The 21,261-nt window shown below is 40.6% G+C and overlaps 1 protein-coding gene across 2 annotated transcripts; it reads left to right on the forward strand.

Moving 5' to 3' along the window:
- The first annotated feature begins 1,247 nt into the window (after nucleotides 1–1,247).
- TRA2A (transformer 2 alpha homolog) lies at nucleotides 1,248–21,026 on the forward strand. Of its 2 annotated transcripts, none has more exons than XM_033165714.1 (8): nucleotides 1,248–1,427; nucleotides 10,908–11,041; nucleotides 12,147–12,315; nucleotides 14,279–14,467; nucleotides 16,986–17,101; nucleotides 17,587–17,706; nucleotides 19,696–19,763; nucleotides 20,193–21,026. In XM_033165714.1, the coding sequence occupies exons 1-8, from the start codon at nucleotides 1,392–1,394 to the stop codon at nucleotides 20,201–20,203; spliced, it is 843 nt and encodes a 280-aa protein (XP_033021605.1). In that variant the 5' UTR covers nucleotides 1,248–1,391; the 3' UTR covers nucleotides 20,204–21,026. The 2 variants fall into 2 exon arrangements, with proteins under 2 accessions (XP_033021605.1, XP_033021606.1); XM_033165715.1 differs by having other exon boundaries at nucleotides 12,147–12,306.
- The last annotated feature ends 235 nt before the right edge of the window (nucleotides 21,027–21,261 follow it).

Below are 21,261 nucleotides of genomic sequence, written 5' to 3' on the forward strand. Positions count from 1 at the left end.
ATCTAGGGTTGCCATGTGTCCTCTTTTTCCAGGACAAACCCTCTTCTTCAGGGGTAAAATTTGAGACAAATTGCATTTATTTGCTTTGAATGGCCATCATAGCATTCTATTTTCTGCTTTTCAAAATATGGAAACCCTACCTCAGGCACGTGCAACTTTCAAGAGACTGTGATCTACTCCCACTGAAAAAACTGGCAGTGATCTACCCATTGGATTGACCAGAGTTGTTAAGCTTTTTGGGGGGAGGATCAGCCGATGTAGCCGATGTTGGACACCCCTGCTTTAACTCATCCCATGACTTCACATGGAAGTGAGCAGCTGGGGGCAAATATGGCTGGAACATCATTACTGATTTATTATGACTTAAAATTTTATAAACAGCTTAATTGCAAAAAAAAACCACCTAAAATAAAAATCCCTAAAAGTTTATTACAAAAAATAAAAACAGTAAACCCAGGAAGAATTTACAACCCTACTTTAAAACATACTAAAGTTAAAATACTAAAACTGATTAAAATTACCTCAGCTTTCTAAGCATCTGGGTAGGCTTGTCTAAACAGAAATGCTTTTGGCAGGTACCTGCTTGATCTCAAGAGGCAGGGAGTTCAAAAGTACAGTTGCTGCCACACTATGCAACTGAGTTATTATAAAAGTGGGTATGTATTAGGTGGCACCTGTCATGGCCTTTAAAGAGAATGTGTGTTGTGGAGCTTCGAAGCGAAAGGGATCGCCGGCAGCATCTATTGGTTTACCAGCTACAGTGTATATAGAAGGAATGGACACCTGGAGATAATGTTGTGTGGGGATCCTGCCCAAACTTACACAGGAATTAGTCCAGCCTACAGTCAGCTGCCTTCACTCCCAATGTAGATGCTGTGGAAATCCTATAATATATAATACATCCTTTATTACAAGCCATAGAAGGAAAGGCAGCAGGCAGGAGCCACATTCCATGTTCATATTCTTCCACAGAGTCAGAAGAGAAGGAAGCCAAGGCTTTGAACTCAGAAACAAAACAGCTGTTAACAATAGACCTAAATGAACTGTAATCACTACAGCGTAAGCCTAGCAACGGCCTAAACAGGAGGGGCTGCGTGGACTCCACTGCGCTTGCGCCACTCCTCCTGCCTCCCGCTTTGCTCCAGACAGCGGGTCGCCTCCATTGTGGCCTATGGGGCGGGGTGTTCGGTAGCTCCGCCCCCTCGCGCAGTGTCGGGCGCAGACCTTACGGAGCGAGGCGCCATTTTGCGCTGCTGCTGCTGCCGCCACCACAGGAGGGTAGCTGGTTGACTGAGGAGGCAGCCTCAGGAGAAGGTTGCGGCGCTCAAGCGCTCCTCGCCCGGGTTCCCGCTCGTTTCATCCGCTTGCCGGGTTAGGAGGAAAGCGCCGCCATGAGTGACGTGGAGGAGACCAACTTCGAGGGGAGGGTGAGTAGCGAGCGCTTCTCTGTCCAGGCCGAGGTGTCGGAGGCCTGGCCTGGCCCCGAGGGCACGAAGTCGCTCGAGGGGGGGGGGGACACCGAGCCTCCCAGCCGGGCACGGAGCGGGGCGGAGCCACCCGGAGGAGAGCGCCGTTGTTCCTCCAAAATGGTTTCCTTCGCCTGAGGTGGGGGCCGCGCTGACGCCCGCGGGGGCCGTTTTCGCGGTTTCTGTTCCAGGCCTGGCTTTCCCGCTCTCCCATTTTTGAACCGGGATCTTTAGGCTTTAAAAAAACACCCATGATCCTGGGATTCCGGTTGTTAGGCTCTCTCTCCGATTCCTAGCCCACCACCGTCCCAGTTTCTAGTTCTGAGCTCTGCCGTTATCGATAGAACCCGTTGAATTAAATATATAGTTTTTAAAACTGCAAAACCAGCCCCCTCTTTCTTCCTTTCCAATGCCCCGACCGCCAAATCCTGAGCGAAGTTAAGATATGTTTGGTGGGGAGGGATCTCAACGCCTCGTGTGGATCAGGAAATCCGGCGCATGAGGACCGAGGCAATCTTCTTTCTTAGGCAAAAAAGGCTGTTGTCCCTCCGGCTCAATCTTTTCAGACCGAAGACCCACCTTTAGCCCACACATGCAATTGGGGACCTACTTCTTAATTATTTTTTTACTGATACATTGCTGTGACGGTGGTTCTGTAGCGACCCAACTTTAGGTCAGGGTTCCTACTCTGCGGCTGAAGGTCAGCGTCCTCCTAGGCAGCTTTCTTGTATCTCCAGTACGACATCTAGTTTAAACAAGGAAAGCCAGAATCAATTTTTTGTTGTGGGGGGGGGGGCGGCAGACATTTTGCTCTGTTTAGGTTTGTGGTTAGTAACTCAACGGTTTGATCCATAGCCCCCACCTGTGCTTCACCCTCGCTGTTTGGTTATTCATTGTTGTTATGTTGTAGGAAATCCTTCGATTGACCCCTTGGAAGCTTTCTGAAGGAGAGGTGTGACTCCTCTCAAATGAATTGGAGGCATTATTTAGTAATGGCATTGGGATTCATGCCTGGGGAAAGTGCATTATCTTATCTTAATTTATCAGGGTGTTTTATACTAGTGTTGATCTGCCACTATACAGCAGCTTGAGAGACCCTTCCTTTCCCCTGCCCTCCAATATAAAGAAGTATGAGGGAATTTCTTGATTCTGAATTATGTGTCTTTGGCGTAGCTTGCAACTCACAATTTCCCCTATACTGTAAATCTGAAAAGTAGCAATAGGGAGGTTTGGGTGAGTGTTGTAAGTAGAAAAATTCCAGCCATTCTTGGGTGGAATACATTTATTTGAACTTTAGCAATTATGGTCAGACTGGGCTGGATGTAGGACTGGAACAGCATTAGTTGCACTTGGTGAATGATCTATACTTGGAGGTGAACAGGGAGAAACTTTTTTGGACCTCTCAGCACCATTTAGGTCATTCCATTCTTCAATACCAGTTTGAACTTCTAGTCAGAATGTTTGGGCTGTTGGTCAGAATGATTCCATGTTGTTTTTTAAATTGGCTACATTCAACATGAGGATATTTGGAAGACTCGCTTAGTGCTGTGGGAATAGGGCCTGCCATATCAATATGCTGATCACATCCATCTCTGTTCTCTTATGTAAGCATCCAGGAGCAACATTGTCAGTGTTGAACCAATGTATGGTGGCTGAGACAAAACAAAATGAAATTAAGCCAAAGATGACATGGGATCACCCCTTCCACCACCTAAGTCTTTGGCGGGGAGGGGGTAGTGAAGCAGCTGGACACAGATTCACTGCACAACCTACTCTCTGCAGTACTGTACTGTCTACTATGCTATATTTAACACATTCACGCATGCGTGCATACAACATGTCTTAACAGGAAAACCACACTATTTGTTTCCATATCCATTTTTTTTACCACAGAAAGAATGCTAGTTCTGTTTTTTTTGGGGGGGGGTGCTTTGTTTATGGATAAGCGGGTGGTTGATGGTCCAGGAACACTTTTTACCAGCTCCACTTCTCCACTGCTCTGTTTTTAAAAGCAGGGATGTCCACTTTCAGCCTGTAAACTTCTGTGCCCAATTGAGTTCCTGTGCTTGTCTAGACCACCCTTTCTAGAACCATTTGTATCTATATGCAGGGCTAGCCCAATATATTTTAGCACCAGGGGCAGTCCCCACCAGGGAAGGGGTGAGAGAAAATCTACCTCAGAAACAAGGTGAGGGGAGATTGACATGGGGATCTGCTACCCCAGTGAAGCTTGCCACATGAGGCAGTCATCTCACCTTGCCTCGAGTGGGCCAGCCTTGTCTATATGTACCCCTAATTCTAGCTGTGGTGATTTGATCAAAGCATTCTGTATATTCCCTCATTATATGAAGTGAATAGTGATTAGCTAGCATGAGAGCTTTCACATTAACTGGCCTGGAGCTCTGAAACCTGAGTGGTAGTATTTAATGTTGATTGAACATTCCAAGAAAATACCTTGCATTCTTTGCATTCAAAAAAATTGTTTTGAATGTGGACAAAATAAAAGAACATGTTTAACCTGTGATGATGAGTGTGTTAAATAATATATAGAGCAACATAGTTCTGTAGAAAGTTAGCAGGGCAGAGTAGAGTATCTGTGTTCAACTAGTTCACTACACTTAGAACAGATCTGTACAATTCAAAGCTGAGAAATAAACTGCTACATCAAAAGTGGTGTTCTATTACAGAATGCTTTGTAATCATTTGGGATATGTAGAGTGTATCTGTTTGGCTTTCAGTGCTTTGGGGCTCAGTACTGATAATGGGTTTGATGATAAAACACTTGGTGCTCAAAAGAAAATTTTAAATAGCTTGTAAATGAGCCCACATTTATATATACCTGTGTTGGTGGTGCTTCTGCTTCTGATTTGCTTAACTCGTTCCTTGCCTGCCTGCCTTCCTGGAGCCAGTTTTATCATTCTATATCTGTATTAGAGTTGGGGCTTGGCTCAGGGCAATTTTGTATGTTAAATGCCCTAGTTATGTACCACAGCATGCTTGCTCTTATATTAGTAGTTTTTGTAGGAAAAGGCAGATGAGAAAGGATAACTGATTTGGGTATAGTGAGGCACTGTAGGCACTGTATCAGCAAGTGGTCAGACAGAATCCAGCCTTCCTCCCAGCTGTGAAGCTGAGGGAGGGATATGAATGACTGTTGAACTTTTGAGATGATTTTTGCAGCTTGGAAGAAGCCTGGTTGCTCCTCACACGTGCCAAATGCAAAAAAAAGAAGGTTGGCAGCTGTGTGCCAGGGGGCAGCAGCAAGTGTGATGACCAAAAATGTTGATGTCTGCCTATAGAACTTAACTTTTGAGAAGTATATTTATGAAACTTCTGCCTCAGTTTCTTTTTCTGAATGTGTTAGTCTGAAAACATGGCATTTCTGTATGTCGTGAAACATTTGTGGTAACTGAATACATTTGAGAAAGATAACTCAGTGTTTTTCGGAGACAGCCAAAACAAAAACAAAACAAAAAACATGCCAACCTGACAATTACGTGAAGGCTTCAGTTGTAGAAATGCATTTTGAAGCAGGACTAACAACACTACTACTGTTTCCAGTAAATACTTGACAACTTGAGAGGTTCTAAGTTAATTCTATATTTTCTTAATCCTAAATAGTTGCATAAAGTATTGGAAAATTGCAGGTGATTGGATGTTTGATGCTTGGGGATTTAACAAAATTTCAGTAGTCATATGGTTGGACCATACCTAAATAACATAGATGCAGACTTCTAATAATTTTTAAAAGGGTTTTTGTCAGGCTGTGTGTTGGATCTGCATTATAATTGCTTGTGTTTATTGTAGTGTTCAAAAACACTGCAATGTAATGTCTGAACCCCTTTTAGATTCTAACATGGGAGCCTGTCTAGCAACCACACTCTTGGGCCTTGGAGGGCTGTTACTCTAGTCTTAGATGTTTAGGCCTTTGCTCTGATTATTTAGTAATGAAGGTAATGCCCTTCTTTATTATTTCTAAACATTTCAAGGCTAAACATGAATGCTTAGAAGAAATTCTAGGGCTAAGTTCTCAGCTTTGGATGAAATTTAAGGGGACTATATTTCTAACCTGCACTGGTGTTTATCCTATCCATACTTTTAACATAACAAAAGCAAACAATTCAAGAATTAGCTATGTTACATTGGTGCTACTTCCGGTTATGCCTTTGAGCAATTGTGTTCTAAACATACATTCAGAAATGGACTCAAAATGTGTGTTCCATGTTGGAATGTTCATGTAAAGCAGTAGTGGGGAATCTTGGGCCCTGGGGGCCAAATCTAGCCCTCCAAACCTAGCCGTTTGGCCTTTAGGATTCACTCCAGGCCTCACTCCTCATCATTTCTGCTTTTCACTATCCTTGAGTGTTTTTGCCTGGCTAAAATTTGCCCTTGAGCTTTCTTTGACAATCCTTTTGCTAGTCTGGATGGAAGATAGAGAAGGTTGTCTGAGAGTGTGTGTGGTCCTTGGAAGTCTTCGCTTTCCCACACAAACGCGGGCTGCACAATCAGGAGGCATGAGGGCAGCAAGGACCAGTGCAGGGCCATGGAGAGCAGCCCATAGGGCAAGCTGATGGGCAATCAGCTGTCCTCCAAGCCAGGTTCAGCACAGCTGCTTGCAGTAGGAACCGCATCCTGGCCTCTACAAAAGATAGAGTTGTCTTCGGCACTATTGCGCCAGATAGAGATGTCAGGCACCGCCCTGACACCCAGGCATCTTCACTTGGTTGCAAGTGGCCAAGGTCAAAATGCGCCTGGCACCAGGGGAATTTTGAGCACTGACTCTTAAATGCGTAAGCATTCCCAAAACAACGAAACATATGCAGCCATTTACTGTCCACTGGAGAGAGCATTGGAAATAACCCTGGAAAAAAGCAGAATTATAGAATTGTAGTGTTGGGTCATCAGGGATCATCTAGTCCAACCCCTGCAATGCAGGAATCTATCACCCACCATGGGGCTTGAACCCACAACCCTGAGATTAAGAGTCTCATGCTACACCAACTAAGCTATCCCAGCTACTTGCTTACAACATACGCTTTTGGAGACAAATGAGAGCCTACTGATCTAGTAGTAAAAGTTCAAATTCCTGACTGGGTGCACAGGACTAGTTGCCTGATTTTTGGATTGTATTTAGGAGATAGCTAATTATATATGCTTATCATGGCTAACAGAAATATTATGAATCTGAATCTTAGGCATCTCTTCTTGTGTGCTCTTCTATATTGGTTCCCCAGGGACCAGAGCAGATCCCATGCTGTTTTTATAGTTACTAGGCTGCAGAATCTCACACTTTCATGAATTCTCCTGATCTCCTTTTCTGTAGCTTAAGGTGATCTGTGGTTACTACAAACTTGGGAGTGCTCTGAACATGGGATTCCAGAATTGGTGCTCTTTGAGGATACGGGAAGTACTTTCTGTGCAGACAGAATTGCCTGTGAACCAGATCATTGCCTTTCTTCACCAAGTGTCCCCTAAGCATACTGGTTTTATTTGGAGTTGATGGTATCTTAATTAGCTATATTGAGCTTTTATTGCTAGCTGTAAAACTTCTATTTCTATAGCACTCTGGTGTAAAACTGCTTTATAATGCCTGTTCTATTCATCTTCTCTTATTCAACCTCTCAACAACCTTGTTAGGTTGAATGATGGTGAACTACCCAAAGCAGCACAGAAATTATGTGGCTCATTAGGAATTTGGACCTAGGTCTTGGACTTGCCAGGGCATAGCCAACCCCCCTCCCTGCTCTAGGGTTTAGACTGGTAAATAGATACCCCTGTTGTCATGAGGGGAACTGTAATTGAAGATGATTTTTTTTCCAGTTGATCACACCTTTTAATTGATTTACTCTCGCAACCCTTTAGGCCCATTTTAAAGTGCTTGAGAAACTTTATTGTCCTGTCTTGTCGAAGGTATCAGAGCAAAATAAAATTAACTATTTTTAGATTCTTATTTGTATACATGTATTAACATTATATAACAGAGTATCATTGTATTTAAAAGGGCTCATTTGACACAAATCCTTTTTAAAACAGTTTTATTATTTATTAAATTTGTATTCTGCCCTTCATCCAAATATCTCTGGGTGGTTCATATATCCCACGCAGCATATAATACAAAACTTAGTTGTTCATCTACAACAGGGGTCGGCAAACTTACCCAGCCTCGGACCGGTTCCTCCAGCGCAGAGGGCGGGGGAGCGTGTGCACACGCTATTTCCGGCGCACTTCCAGGTCGACAGAGCACCGGAAATAGCTTGTGCGCATGCGCAAGCATCATTTCCAACGCACTTCTGGGTCGGCGGAGCACCAGAAATAGCTTGTGTGCATGACCCGGAAGTGGGCAGCCGCGCTGTGCTGGTAAGAGCAGGCGGCGGGGGTTGCCGCGGGCCAGATAATTGAGTCGCTCTGGCCATATCCGGCCCGCTGGCCTTAGTTTGGGGACCCCTGATCTACAATATCAGTGGTACACCTTCCATTCCTCTTTGTTTATGGCAGTCTTCAAAGCTTAATGGTTGTTTCTCACAAGACTCTTAAGGCTGCACACTCAGGAGTAAGTCCTATTGAATTTGGTGGTACTTGCTTCTGTGTCAATATGTATAGCATTGTCCTGTATATTTGTTTATATTGGGTCCCAAACCATCCCAGTCATCACACACTAGATTAGCTTTCTCCCACCTTCATATATACCAATTTACATTTTGAATAATAAGAGTCACAAATTTTGGTGGACCTAGTGATTATTTGTGGTTTTCCTGACCTCTTGTCTGAGTCCTCTGCACAGAGAGCTCTGGGAAAGAGTCTCAAGTTGTGATTGGATTGGGCAAGTAGCTGCCAGGAAGAGATCCATGGTTGCAGATGACGAAATGACCACCTCAAGATTCAGTCACGGCTCCCCTATGGTTGGGTGTAAGTTAAACATGTGAATAAATGCTAGTATAAAGGGTTAATACCTTTGATTCTGCTCAGAAAGTTTGTCCTGCATTCTTGACACTTACATTATGAACATAGTTATCTGAAGGCAACAGAAAGAAAGCTTAATCAACAGTAGTTGGGATCTGACTATTAAGTCTTCTCTTAGCACCTTAATTTAGGCTCTGCTCCTTTACTCACCTGTGGATAATTCCTATTGAATTACTACTCCATGGGGCTTACTTTTGAGTAGGCATGCCTAAGATTGCCTTGGCAGTGTGAAACAATTCCATACATGAAAAAAAAATTATGAGTTATATTTTTGCTGCCACCTTGTGAGAGTGTTAACCTGGCACTGCACAGTATATTCCTTCTTTACTAATTGAGTCTTGTGGAAGTCTGCTGATGGGAAGTTTGGATTAGAAACTTAGTCAATGAAGTGGGCTTTTTATTTTTAAAGGGCAAGCATGCAAAATGAGGCACCCTGATAATAGCTGTCAACTTTCCCCCTTTTAAAAGAGAAATTCCCTTATTCCGAATAGGATTCCTCGCAAGAAAAGGGTAAAGTTGACAGCTATGACCCTGCCCCACTTTCATATTTAATATTTTCTTTGGTTAAGCATTTTTCCACAATCAATTTCCCTGTCTTTCTTACCCATTCCTCCTAATGTTTTTTTTTTTTTTTTAAGAACATTGTCTTGATTTGACACAGCTCTACAATATGGTATTTTGGTCAACTCGGGGAAAGTAATGGTGCTATTAAAATGTGCACGTTTAGACTACCGCGAGTATGCAGATTCCCTTTTGAAAAATTCACTACTTCACTCTTCAACATGACATAAGTATAGGAAAACAGGTCTGAAATGAAATGATAAAATAGCATCTTTAATGAGAAACAAAACAGTAAGAACTACAAGACAAAATGACATTTGGCAAAATAAAAGCAATAAGCAGTTTTCATTGGCTAAAAAAGGAATACCGGTAAGCTAGACAGAGCAGTACAGATTGCTGTGCAAATGAGAAAAGGGGGGCAAAGTTTCAATTATCTTAATGTAATGTTCATGATACATACAATGAATATTCAAGTTCAGATATCCGATATCTTTCCATAAAATTCTTGATCTGTTCTTTTAATTGCCCTGTTTGCACAACTACCTCATTTGAGTGTGCTTATTCAAATACCTTATTTTCCTGTATTGCTTGTTTGATTTATCTGTTGTTCGGACAAGGAATACAGAATAACAGTCCCAGTTCTATAGATAACTTCACATGGCAGCCACTACCGAAGTTGATTTATTTTGTTACTGAAGAAGAGCCTTAAATTGTCTTCATTTCTTACCTACTATGCACATATTTTATAGGTTTTGGATAGAATGGTTAGGTTTAGGGGGGAAAGTATTTTGGAATATTCAGATCATTGGCACAACTGTGGCCTGAATCCCAAGAACTGCAGCTAGTTGGACTTGGTACTTGTCTGTCATGAACAACTGTTCCCCAAGCTGCATGTTAAACGGTTTGTGATGCGGCCCGGGGTGACGGAGAGCTGGGCTTTATATTAGGCATGTCTAACTCCCTGTTAGCATCTAGTGTAGCTCTTTGAAATCTGGCCTATAAGTTTTGTTTGACATTTTTAACTTCAGGCAATCCTAGTATTTAAGGTATCACTGAAGTCTGTGTGTATCATATGGAATTAAATGAGATTAAAGTTAGAAAAGGAGCAGAATAGATTTAGAACATTTGGGAAATGTTGCAAGGAAATCAGTGGACTCATTTTTAGAGCCTATATGATTACACCAGTTAAAAGATTTTTTTTGGAAAAAATGCTTTTATAAATTAGTTATTTGCACTTTACCTGCTGGCTATTCAATTTTGGTAGATAAAAGTCTGAAACTCCAGCAGAGTTTTATAATCCCCACATGCTTAAATATACTAAATGTTCTTTTTCCATTAAGGTTAATGTTCGTGAAGAAATGGAAGAGTTTTTTCCAAGAATGTGGAAGATAAATCAAGATAAAAGAAGGCTAATGAAAAGTGTTAAAGATCAGAAAATTAAAATTGAATGGGGGAAAAAATTGAACAGAAGATTGGTCAGATAGAAGCACTTGAATATTTTTAAGGCTATAATGAATTGTTTGAATTGGGGAAGAATACACGAAGTATGAAAAATGAAAAACTCAATGAAGAATGAAGAAAAGTAGAAAGCAAGAGTGAAGTAGAATTAAAAGAATCTGGAAGAATGAATGGGTCCTAGGTTAAGTAAATGTATGGTTTATGTTCCAGTGTCTGTATGATCAAGTTGTAGATGAATTTGCATGATTACTTAGTTAATAGAGCATTGGTCATCTGGTTCGAGTAGGGAACTATTTGAGGAAATCACGCAATGTTAACAGTGGGTTAAACAGAAGTTTGTCCTGGAGGGTATTGCCTAACCATTTGTTTTTCAGGCACAATCAATAAAATATAGTTACTTTAATATAAGAAGGTAGGCATTTGTGCAACCACTACCATTTGTAATACTGCTTTTTTTGTTAGGAGTCGCGCTCCCAGTCAAAATCTCCAGCTGGGAGTCCTGCTCGTGTAAAATCTGAGAGCAGGTCAGGATCGCGTAGCCCATCGAGAGCTTCTAAGCATTCTGAGTCACACTCTCGATCAAGATCAAAATCCAGGTATGTGTCTGTTATACATTCTACCTTTGCATAAAACTTACTTATTTTGGGCCTTCAAGGTATTGAGGGGTTTCATGGAAGAGATTTTGAGTTGCACTTTCTAATGAAAATTCTCCTTTCTAATGTCACAAGGTTTTGTGCCTCTAACTGGAGAACAGTTTGTAGATTACCATCACATAAGACAAAATGTAAGACAAATCAGATCCTAAAATGCAAGAAAAGCTATCTCCTTTCTTTCCCCAGTGACAGTGAAGCTTCCATAAACTGACATTCCATACAATGGCTTGATTTTCACATCACAATAAATCACCTAAGAAATAAACCATGGCATCCTGTGAATGAGAAACATGTTCGCACACTGCACAACCACTCCTGCTTTGCTTTATTCTGCCTGGAACCAAGAGAAACAAATCACAAGGCTGGTTTGGTTCTCCTTTGGCTTCTACTCATGGCTTAACTTGGTTCCACAACAGACCGAGCAAAACAGGAGTGCTTGAGAAATGTGTGACTTACCATGACATGTGAACCAGTTCTTTGTGGTGTTTTGTATGTTCTGTGGTGAACTGCTTCCTTATGAAATGACAAACTTTTATGTCCAAAGTGGTGACTTAGTTGTATAAATATCCCCCCTTCAGTTTTTTAGTGATTGTTGTATTGAACCACCATTACATGGCTAGCAATTACTCAATAAATTACCTGCACAAGTAATTAAGAAATTCAAATTGTAATACAATAAAAAGCAATGTAAGAAATAAAGAGGTCAGTACAATTAAATCGTATAGCATCTAGCACAGCACAATACAGTTGCTACAAAATGCAGAAAAATAATTGAGTGGTCCACCAAGACCCTAAGCAATTTTCATGTGGTCCATGGGGGGGGGGGTTGGGAGCCCCTGGAACAGTTAAATGTTGAAAATGTTATTTACATTTTACAAAACGTTTATTTTAAATACTTGATACAGTATTTTAAAACTATGCCAGAAACTTACTTTTATGTGCTTTCAGGAGCATATATTTTAAAAATGCATGAATTTATGAAAACTTCAATATTTGTATGGTGCTTCACAGATGTTTTCATGTAACAAATAAAATGTATCATTTGAAGGTCCAGGTCAAGAAGGCATTCTCACAGGCGTTACACTCGCTCTAGATCCCATTCTCATAGAAGGCGATCACGAAGCAGATCATACACCCCAGAGTACCGACGTCGAAGGAGCCGCAGTCACTCTCCAATGTCTAACCGAAGAAGGCACACTGGCAGCAGAGTATGTAGTGTAAGCTTGTAGGGAAATTATTTTAAATCTCACTATGAATATATGTATAAGAAAAGCTAATCCATTTAACTAATTTATTTTTGTTGATTAGGCATAACATCCACAGCTTGCAGGTTTCTGCGGTCAAGAATAAGAGGAGCCTTGGCATTTTCTGCTTGTCAGGTCTATTAGCGTTTACCCTAGCTACCAGCAGTATGAATACCCCACAGTAGTTTCCCAAACAAGGAAGTGTAGGGGAGAGGAGCACCCTGATTTTCTCTTAAGGGGTGGGTGGGGGTGCTGGTGGTGGAAAGAACTGGTGGCTTTATGGGAGGAGCCCCCCCCCCAAAAAAAAAACAAGCCCAAGAGGTGTGTAGTTCTTTGCAAGGACAGACAACTTTTATATCTAATAGCTTTCAAAAGATTTACAGTTGGGCATGGGAAATGAGATTTAAATCTTTGCTGGTATGAAGATATTTGGGTAGACTAGATCAGCTGTCCCCTGCATGGTGTCTTACAGATGTTTTGGACTACAACTCTTTATCAGCCCCTGTCAGCAGGAATCACAAATGCAATTTCTTCAGAAATTTTGCATCTATGCTGTGCCAGTTTAGGGAAAGTTATATGTCAGAGGCATATCATGATCAACTGTTGATTGACTTCAAGTGGTCAGGCAATCTCTGTGGTTATTTTTGGCCCTACCTTCCCTTTTGAAATTGAGGTTTGGTGGAAGCTGCTGAAATTGGCAAAACCCCTCTGATAATTATGGGCACAAGACTCTGTCTTTGCCTCTATTCTGGTTTTGCTTTGTCGCATCCCTTGTGGTAGGCTGGCAGGATACTCTTGAGTTACTCAAATTTACATAACAATTATTCATGTAAATATTGAGGCATTATGGGATGCAGGAGTTTGTAACTCACTCCCATTCCAAGCCACCATTTTGCCTACTGGCTCTGGCAAAAAGAAAAAAAAATCCTGTAAGCCAAAAGTCAGGTGTTCCTATATTTCCTATACGGTATATACAAATGATTATACATTTTAAATTTATGGAATTACAACATCTTAAGGCTCCATTTGTTAAATTGATCTGATTTTAGGAGTGGGAAAGGAACTTGAGATCCTTTCTACTCTCCTTGGAGAGTTTTGGAGCACATGTACAAAGCAGGTAGGTTTCCATTGTATGGCTGATTAAATGTTCCCTCTATTGCAATAAGACACTGAGGAAATTAACAAAACCTGTTTGGCTGCTTAAAGGAAGTTGTCCTTGAACAGAAAGGAGAATTGCAGGCAACTGTCTGAAACAGTCTCCAGTCAGTGTTGAAACCAGAATGTTATATCATTCCATCTGCCCATCACTAGATGGTTAATACATGTTTTAAGCTGTAAAAGACTGAACCATCATGACATCAACAGAATGCAGCATTTTGGTCAGATTTTGAAGAAGTAATTCTCTTGTTTGCAGCAGACATGCCCTTTGCCTGTTGTGGGCTGCAGTTTCTATCATCCCTAAACTTTTGTTGTAAGTTGTAGAAGTTGTAAGTTCAAAACATCTGGAGAACCCCATGTTGGCTACCCTTGCAATATAATCTTGTTGCCCAAAACATCTGGAGCGCACCATGTTGGCTATCCCTTGTATCTTGCCATAACTGCATTAGAAACCCTGTAGCCAGTATATTGTCAAACCTCTGTAGGATTAGCTGCTCTGTAGTAAATCTAGCCAGTTTGCTGTACTCTCTGCAGCCAATCTGCCCCTCCCCCTAGTCAGCATAATGAAGTGAGACCTTCTGAATCCTCTTTCATTATGAGAATTGGATCCAGTTGTGGAGTAGGCATAATAGATCTTCCTTTCCCTTCTTGTGTTACTCAAAATGTGCAGTTATCTAAAATACCTTGCTGCCTTTTGTCAGTGAAAGAATATGAGTGAATGTGCAACTGGCACTTGTTTTAGACATGCTTTGATACTTGAATTTGGTTCATTTTTTAGGCTAATCCAGATCCTAATACATGCCTTGGCGTGTTTGGCCTCAGTTTGTATACTACTGAGAGGGATCTTCGTGAAGTCTTCTCTCGTTATGGACCTTTGAGCGGTGTCAATGTGGTTTATGATCAACGAACTGGACGATCGAGAGGATTTGCTTTTGTTTACTTTGAAAGAATAGATGATTCTAAAGAGGTAAATTGATTAAGTTGGGAGGGTTGTAGGGGAAGGATACAAAGTTTTCCAGTGATTATGAGGCTGTAGAGGCTTCCCACAGAGTTGAGATTCCCTGGAGACTTCCAGGTCATTTGAGAGGCCCGGTGGAGTCACAAGCCTTGGGGCCAAGGCAGAACATAAGCATATAATGAAAGGCAAATTTAGCTCTCTTTAAAAATAATAATGTAATAGTACTGTATAAATCTGTGAATCAACCAGTTGTCCAGTGCAGACCTACCTCCCGATTGCTAATAATAATCAAGACTAAGTGAAGGCTGTGAGAGTGTACACTCCGTGCCCACTTGTATGTAAATTCCCTCTTAACCACACTGCTTGTTACACCTTAAAAATGTAAACACTAACCAGGATTTCAAACTAGGCGTTTGAAAAAACTGCGTTTGAGAGAGGAGAAGCATAATAAGCTGCTGAAAAATAAATTGGCATTAAAACTTAAATTTCAATTTTTTAGCTTCAAATATTTAGTAGTATAGTTTTAATCAAATCATGTGGCTGCTGTAATACATAATTTTGACTGAGAATGTTTCCTTGTGTTAAAAGTACACAATCATATTATATATGAAATTTGATCTGCTGGTTACTGTAATTCTTAAATCTGCTTGGTTGTGCCTCATTCATGAGGGGGAGGATGTACTTCAGGCTTGCTTTTTTAAAAAAACAAACAAACCCTATGCTATGTCATTTGGGTCTGTTTGATTCTGGAGACTATGTTGATGATATGTCAGTACTTATGTGAAGCTGTTTGATAAAAGTATGAAATTTGAATGGTAGTCTTTGTTGGTGTTCCTTTGCATAATAGCATTTTCCAAGTTGTCTTGGAGTAACTATACATTGGTATGAATAGTGCTATAATCTATGATGCTTTGATTCAGGAATTTCATTTGTTCTTGTAGCGTGGACCTTTTGGTGAGAGAAGATTCTTTAAAATAGTGTTTGCTGTGTTTCAGTGATAGAAAGAAATCACTAGGTGGCGATATAGCCCACATTTAATCACATTCAAAGTACAGTACTGAATCGAAGTGTATAAAATGTTCTAGTTTTTATTTTTAATTTCTTACAATGTAAACAGTAACCATGTGGAACTTGATTTTCCCCTAGTTTAGGCCCTAAATTTTGGATAAGCCTTTTTTTAGGACTGGAGTTAAACAAAAGTCCAGTGCCAAGAATGTAATACAGTTGTACCTCGGCTCCCAAATGCCTTGGGAGTCAAACGTTCCTGCTCCCAAGAAATCAAAAACCTGAAGTGAGTGTTCCGGTTTTCAAACATTCTTTTGGAAGCTGAACATCCAATGAGGCTTCTGTGGCTTCCGAGTGGCTGAAGGAGCTTCCTGCAGCCAATCAGAAGCCGCACTTTGATTTTCGGATCCTGTTCGACTTCCAAGGTACAAAGGTAATGTTTAGGTTGGGTCAAAAGCTACCATTTTGTCCACAGAAGGGGTTGCCTGCTTACAAAAAGGCATACTGTGTCATTCCTCAACAAGTGCAAGCATGACTGTTGCTGTAGAGCCTACCTGCTGTAGGTAAACAAACTCTTTGCTAGTACTTGCATAAGCATTTGTGGAAAAGCAGTGCCATATATTTTCTCCAGTCCATATTAAGCAAAAAAGAAAAGGAAAGGAAAATATTTGCATCAACAGACATGGAGTAGGTAGCAACCAAGAATCTCCATCACCACCACACACACAAAAGGGAGCAAGGGTCAAACCTTTTAACAGGATTTATGTAAATATTCTCATGGATTATTAATAATAAAATAGGGGTAGTATTTTTCTTTGAATGTATTTTAGTGTTTTTATATTGTAAACTGCCCTGTGATCGTCAGATGACAGGTGGTATAGAAATTTAATAAATCATTATATCATTTGATTGTAAATTATTGATGCTGTCTAATTTGCACAATTAAGAATAGAGCTAAAAATTCAGCTAATTGAGGCAAAGCATATACATCCATGAGAGTGCGTTGGAGATGGACCCTGATGGAGTCAGTTCCTTAATGAATTGTTTGAGTGAACTGCCATGTGGTGAGTGAGTAATTAGGAAGTCATATAGGCTGAACCTGCCATTTTACTAAGCTCTGCTTCAATAGGTCCTTGTAAGTGAGATGGTAGGAGACAGAGAAAGCATGAAATGGCAGCTAAATAGCAGTAGTAACCCAGCCATGTGCACCCTGCAGGAAGCCACACTAGTGTGCGGTCCCATTGCTTCAAGGGAAATGGCTCCCTGTTTACCTTTTTGGGAGCCTTAAAGGCAAAGTGTCAGGAATGCATCAGCTTATTAGCAGGGTACTGGCTTTAAAAGGGATCCTATTTCACTAACTTTAATGCCCCAAGTGAGTTCAGACATTTTAATTCTCTCTGCTAGAGAAAAGACAGTCCACGGATTAGCAGGATACTAATAACTAAAGACAAGCTGATTTTGCTTAATGAGAATAAGCACTAATTTCTTGTTACTGGAACTAAAGTGTCTGCCTTCTTTTCAGGCAATGGAACATGCAAATGGAATGGAGCTGGATGGCAGGAGAATCCGGGTGGATTATTCTATCACAAAGAGAGCACACACGCCCACACCTGGAATCTACATGGGCAGGCCAACCCAGTAAGGAGCTTTCCTGGCTTAATCAGAAGAACTGCATTTTAGAGTCTGTGATTCATAAGAAGCTATGTTGTCGATAAATGCAATAGTTCTGTCTCTTCATAGGCTAATCGCTGTCTTACTTGAGAAATTCCTTTTGAAAATCCATTCGTTTCATGTTCTTTAAACTTGCTTATTGGTCATGATTTCCATACCACTTCATAACTCACTGTTGCTGAGTGGCATGCATTACAATGCAATGTGAACAATAATTACAAATACAATTAAAGGCAGACAGTTCTGTGAAGCTTTTAAAATGTGAACTCTTGTCCGTTGAATGGTCTAGAGAGCTATCTAATCCTGTAGCTTAAGCCAGTGTGGACCCGAGTAATCCCTTAAATGGGAAACCCTGTGAGCTGCAAGTTTAAATGTTAAAAATGGTTCCCCCCTTGAAATAAGAGAAATCCTAATATTTTGCATAATGCATCTTGTCTTCCTTCCCAAAAAAGTAGTGGAGGTGGTGGTGGTGGAGGAGGAGGTGGAGGAGCTGGCCGTCGCCGTGATTCCTATTACGACAGAGGATATGACCGAGGCTATGACAGATACGAAGAGTACGATTACCGTTACAGGTATGCATTCTGATTTAAATGAAAAAGTTCAGAGGGAATCTTTATCACAAGCATGAACATTCCATAGGCATAGGCAGACATATGGGGCAGGAGTTTGTTACAGAGTGAGGCTGTAGTATGCAAAGTTGGAGAAGAAGGTAAAAGAAGAAATGGATGACGTGGCCCACTGAGTGTGAGGGGAGAGTGAAAATGGGAAGGATGGGGTCTAAAGCAGGCATAGGCAAACTCCGGCCCTCCAGATGTTTTTGGCCTACAACTCCCATCATCCCTAGCTAACAGGACCAGTAGTCAGGGATGATGGGAATTGTAGTCTCAAAACATCTGGAGGGCCGGAGTTTGCCTATGCCTGGTCTAAAGGGACAAGCAGACTGAGCTAGAAGAAAAGGAGAAGCCTTGGGTTGCTGTAGAGCCTTCTGGTCCCTATGTTTCTTTGTCTTCTGGACACACATACCAGTCCCCCCTTTATTCCTATTTGGTTTGCTGGCAAACTAGATAAAAGGTTTATATTTCAAAAGTAGTAATAAACTAGGGAAAGGGGTAAGAGTGGGTAGCTGTTTTAGGAAGAGGAAGTTAATGTGAAGGGAACACAGAAAACGGATGAAACATGGGTGGTTGGGATAAGAATAGGGCCAAAGTTAGGTGTGAAAGGAGTCTAGAAGAAATGATAAGAGATAAATAGAACTACTTGTAAGATGCATGTGAATGGTAGAAGGGAAAATATTAAAAGCTGCCCTCGCTTAGCCTCCCCGCTTCAAGCAGAATTTGCTGCAAGAAGATTGCTCTGGCACAGGATTGAGCTATTTCTAAAGGAGGGTTAAATATCAATAGAAAATGTCTGCAATTGCCAGGCAATTGTGCTAATCTCTGGATTCATCGATCCTCATTTAATTACTGGCTCCATCCTTCCACTACCATTTTGTGACTGGTGGGCTCCACTAATTTTTGCCCTCAAGTGGCCCCTAGGGGTAGAAATTCTGAGATAACTTTGCTTTATGGTCTTCAAAAATTCTGTTAGTTTGTATAGTGATCTATAGTTTGTATAGTGATTTATGGTTGGTTGCAAATAAGATTATTGCATCCATATAACTGCTTGCCAGTTTATTAAAGCATGTTTAGCCTGTTTTACAAACCGCAATAGTCTCAAAGTAGATAACAAATATTTTGAAACAAAATAATTAAAGCCAAATCAGTCAAGTAAAATAGCTTAAACATCTTAGAACCAAGAAAACAAAAAAACCCAGTACCTGATAAAACAGGGAATAAAAACTATCCCATATAAAAACTAACCTATGGTCAACAGTATACAGTGGCATGTTGTAATCAGATGTGTTTTTTCACACCAGTATAGTTACATCTCTCTGAAAATCAAACTTACCCAACATTTCTCCTAACCAGAGAGCTTGTATAGCAAGTTGTGTTTATGTAGTACTACAACTTAGAGTGCTATATGACATTGGTGTTGAAATTACTGGGTTGAGGAGGACTAGATAATTTTTGTAGTCCCTTTCAACTCCAGGTTTCTTTGGCACAAGAACCACTATTTGTTGCAGCTGCAGCAGCACATTTGAGGGTGAAAATAACATGCCCATATGAGTACGGTACCCAGAAATTAGACTGCCCTACATTTGGTCAGGTATAGCAGTAAATGCTTATGAGAACTTAAAGATACAGACTTATGTGAAAAAGAGGTGTGTGTGTATATGTGTTCTTAATCTGTTAGTGTTTTATGGTATGTAAAAACAATGTTTCCATATTAATCAGCATCTTAAATCACTGTGGAGTACTACCTAAAAATAGGTGTCTTTAAATTTGTCCAATATGCTGTGGGGGAGAAAGAAGCCATGCAAACGAAGCTTGGTTCTTCCATATGGTTAAAATGTGTATGCTGTACAAATCATTTGACAATATTTTTTTAAACTCTTGAATAGTACATATGCCACGTGTACTAGAGCCATTGCTAACAAATGTATTTGTGTACTTTCTTCAAAGGAGGCGATCACCTTCACCTTACTATAGTCGTTACAGATCACGGTCAAGATCCCGTTCCTACAGCCCAAGTAAGTATAACAGCAGTCTCACCAGAGTGGTTATAGCAGAGGAAACATCAAATCAAAGTGCTGGCAGGCTCTCCCCCCCCCCCCCGCCACCTTAAAAAAATCCTTCCAATTTGCCTTATGGATATCCTCTAGTGATTAGACAGTAGCGAGGATACCATGTTCAGAGCTCCTGTTCCGTCTGTGGATTTCCCTCTCTGCTTGCAGACAGGGAGATCCACAAAATCCTATAGCGCGTGCAACACCTTCACAGGGAACATAGGATTGCAACCCTAAGTAAAGCATTTGTATCTAGTAGAAGTTATTTTTAGCAAAATGAAGTGTAACAGAAGGGGAATGCAGATGAAATGCACTGATACTTGGTGGAAGGAGAAACAAATGAATATGGAATTATGAACTGATGGTTACAGCGTTCTCTCTTCTTTCTTTCAGGGCGCTATTGAAGAAGAGAAGCTAGTCACAGTTGCAAATACAATTTTTAAACAGCAAGTTCCGAACTTCGCTTTTCCTATAGATCCCCTGCAGTTATCTGAAACCCTATTAAAAGGTCCTTGGTTCATTTAGAATATATGTATTTTCAGTTGAAATACCAGTTTCCCATCTCTTCTTATTGTAATACTCCAGGTGTAATTGTTGTAGCTTTATGTACTTAAATATCTTTAAGTGAAAACTAAATAGGAAACCCAGAGTGGTAATACGTTTTGTGATTATTTTTTAAAAGCAGGGGGATTTTTGTTGAACGTAATGGGGAAGGAAAACAGAAGTGTGTTAAAGCCTGCATGTTGTGTTTCAGTAGAAATCTACTGTTTTAATGAACTGTTCATCTTTCTGCCTATTACTTTTGAGGTGGAAAGTGTTGTTCTTTATTTTCAGTTATAACCCAAGTCAGTGCATGCTCTTAAACCAGAGCATTTTCCCTCATTTTCTCAATGCAGTGATTTAATAATAATAAAAAAACATTTGAGGGAAGTCTTTGAAAAAACAAAATTCTCGTATACTGCAAATTTCACATTGGCATGTGTTTAATATAATCACAGTGCTAATATGGGTGACATTTGAAATTTGGTTAATATTAAATTGACTGGAAAACGTTCTTATGTTTGCCCCATAATCAGGACACACCTAATTTACTGGGCATAGAAAATATTTGATCTGTTCTCAGTAGTTCTATATGGAAATAAAATTATGGTTAAGCATGTTCTATTTGGTACTATGGATTTCAAAACGATTATTTTGCTTCTCAAAATAAATTTAAATTCTACCAGTGCAGTGTTTCAGCATTTAATACAATTGGTTAGATACGTTAAGTTTCTTGCAAGGAATTAACAAGTAGTATATCCTGAAATCTTGGTATTAGATCCAACCTAGGTTAGCTGCTCTTAAGTCCCATCAATTTCAGCTAAATTAGACTGGAACCAACTCTTAGATTTAGAGTTGGGGGTAGCAGTGTGCACAATAAAACATATGGGTGTGCTTCTGGAGAGAGATCCAACAGCATCTT

This window comes from Lacerta agilis, chromosome 12 (genome assembly GCF_009819535.1).
Source record: "Lacerta agilis isolate rLacAgi1 chromosome 12, rLacAgi1.pri, whole genome shotgun sequence".
In the NCBI taxonomy this organism is placed as follows: Eukaryota; Metazoa; Chordata; class Lepidosauria; order Squamata; family Lacertidae; genus Lacerta; species Lacerta agilis.

Excerpts from the sequence above, each read along its gene's own strand:
- TRA2A (XM_033165714.1), top strand. The coding sequence starts at position 1,392 with ATGAGTGACGTGGAGGAGACCAACTTCGAGGGGAGG. Across the intron at positions 1,428-10,907 it reads AGACCAACTTCGAGGGGAGG|GAGTCGCGCTCCCAGTCAAA; the intron begins GTGAGTAGCGAG and ends TTTTTTTGTTAG. Across the intron at positions 17,707-19,695 it reads GAGTACGATTACCGTTACAG|GAGGCGATCACCTTCACCTT; the intron begins GTATGCATTCTG and ends CTTTCTTCAAAG.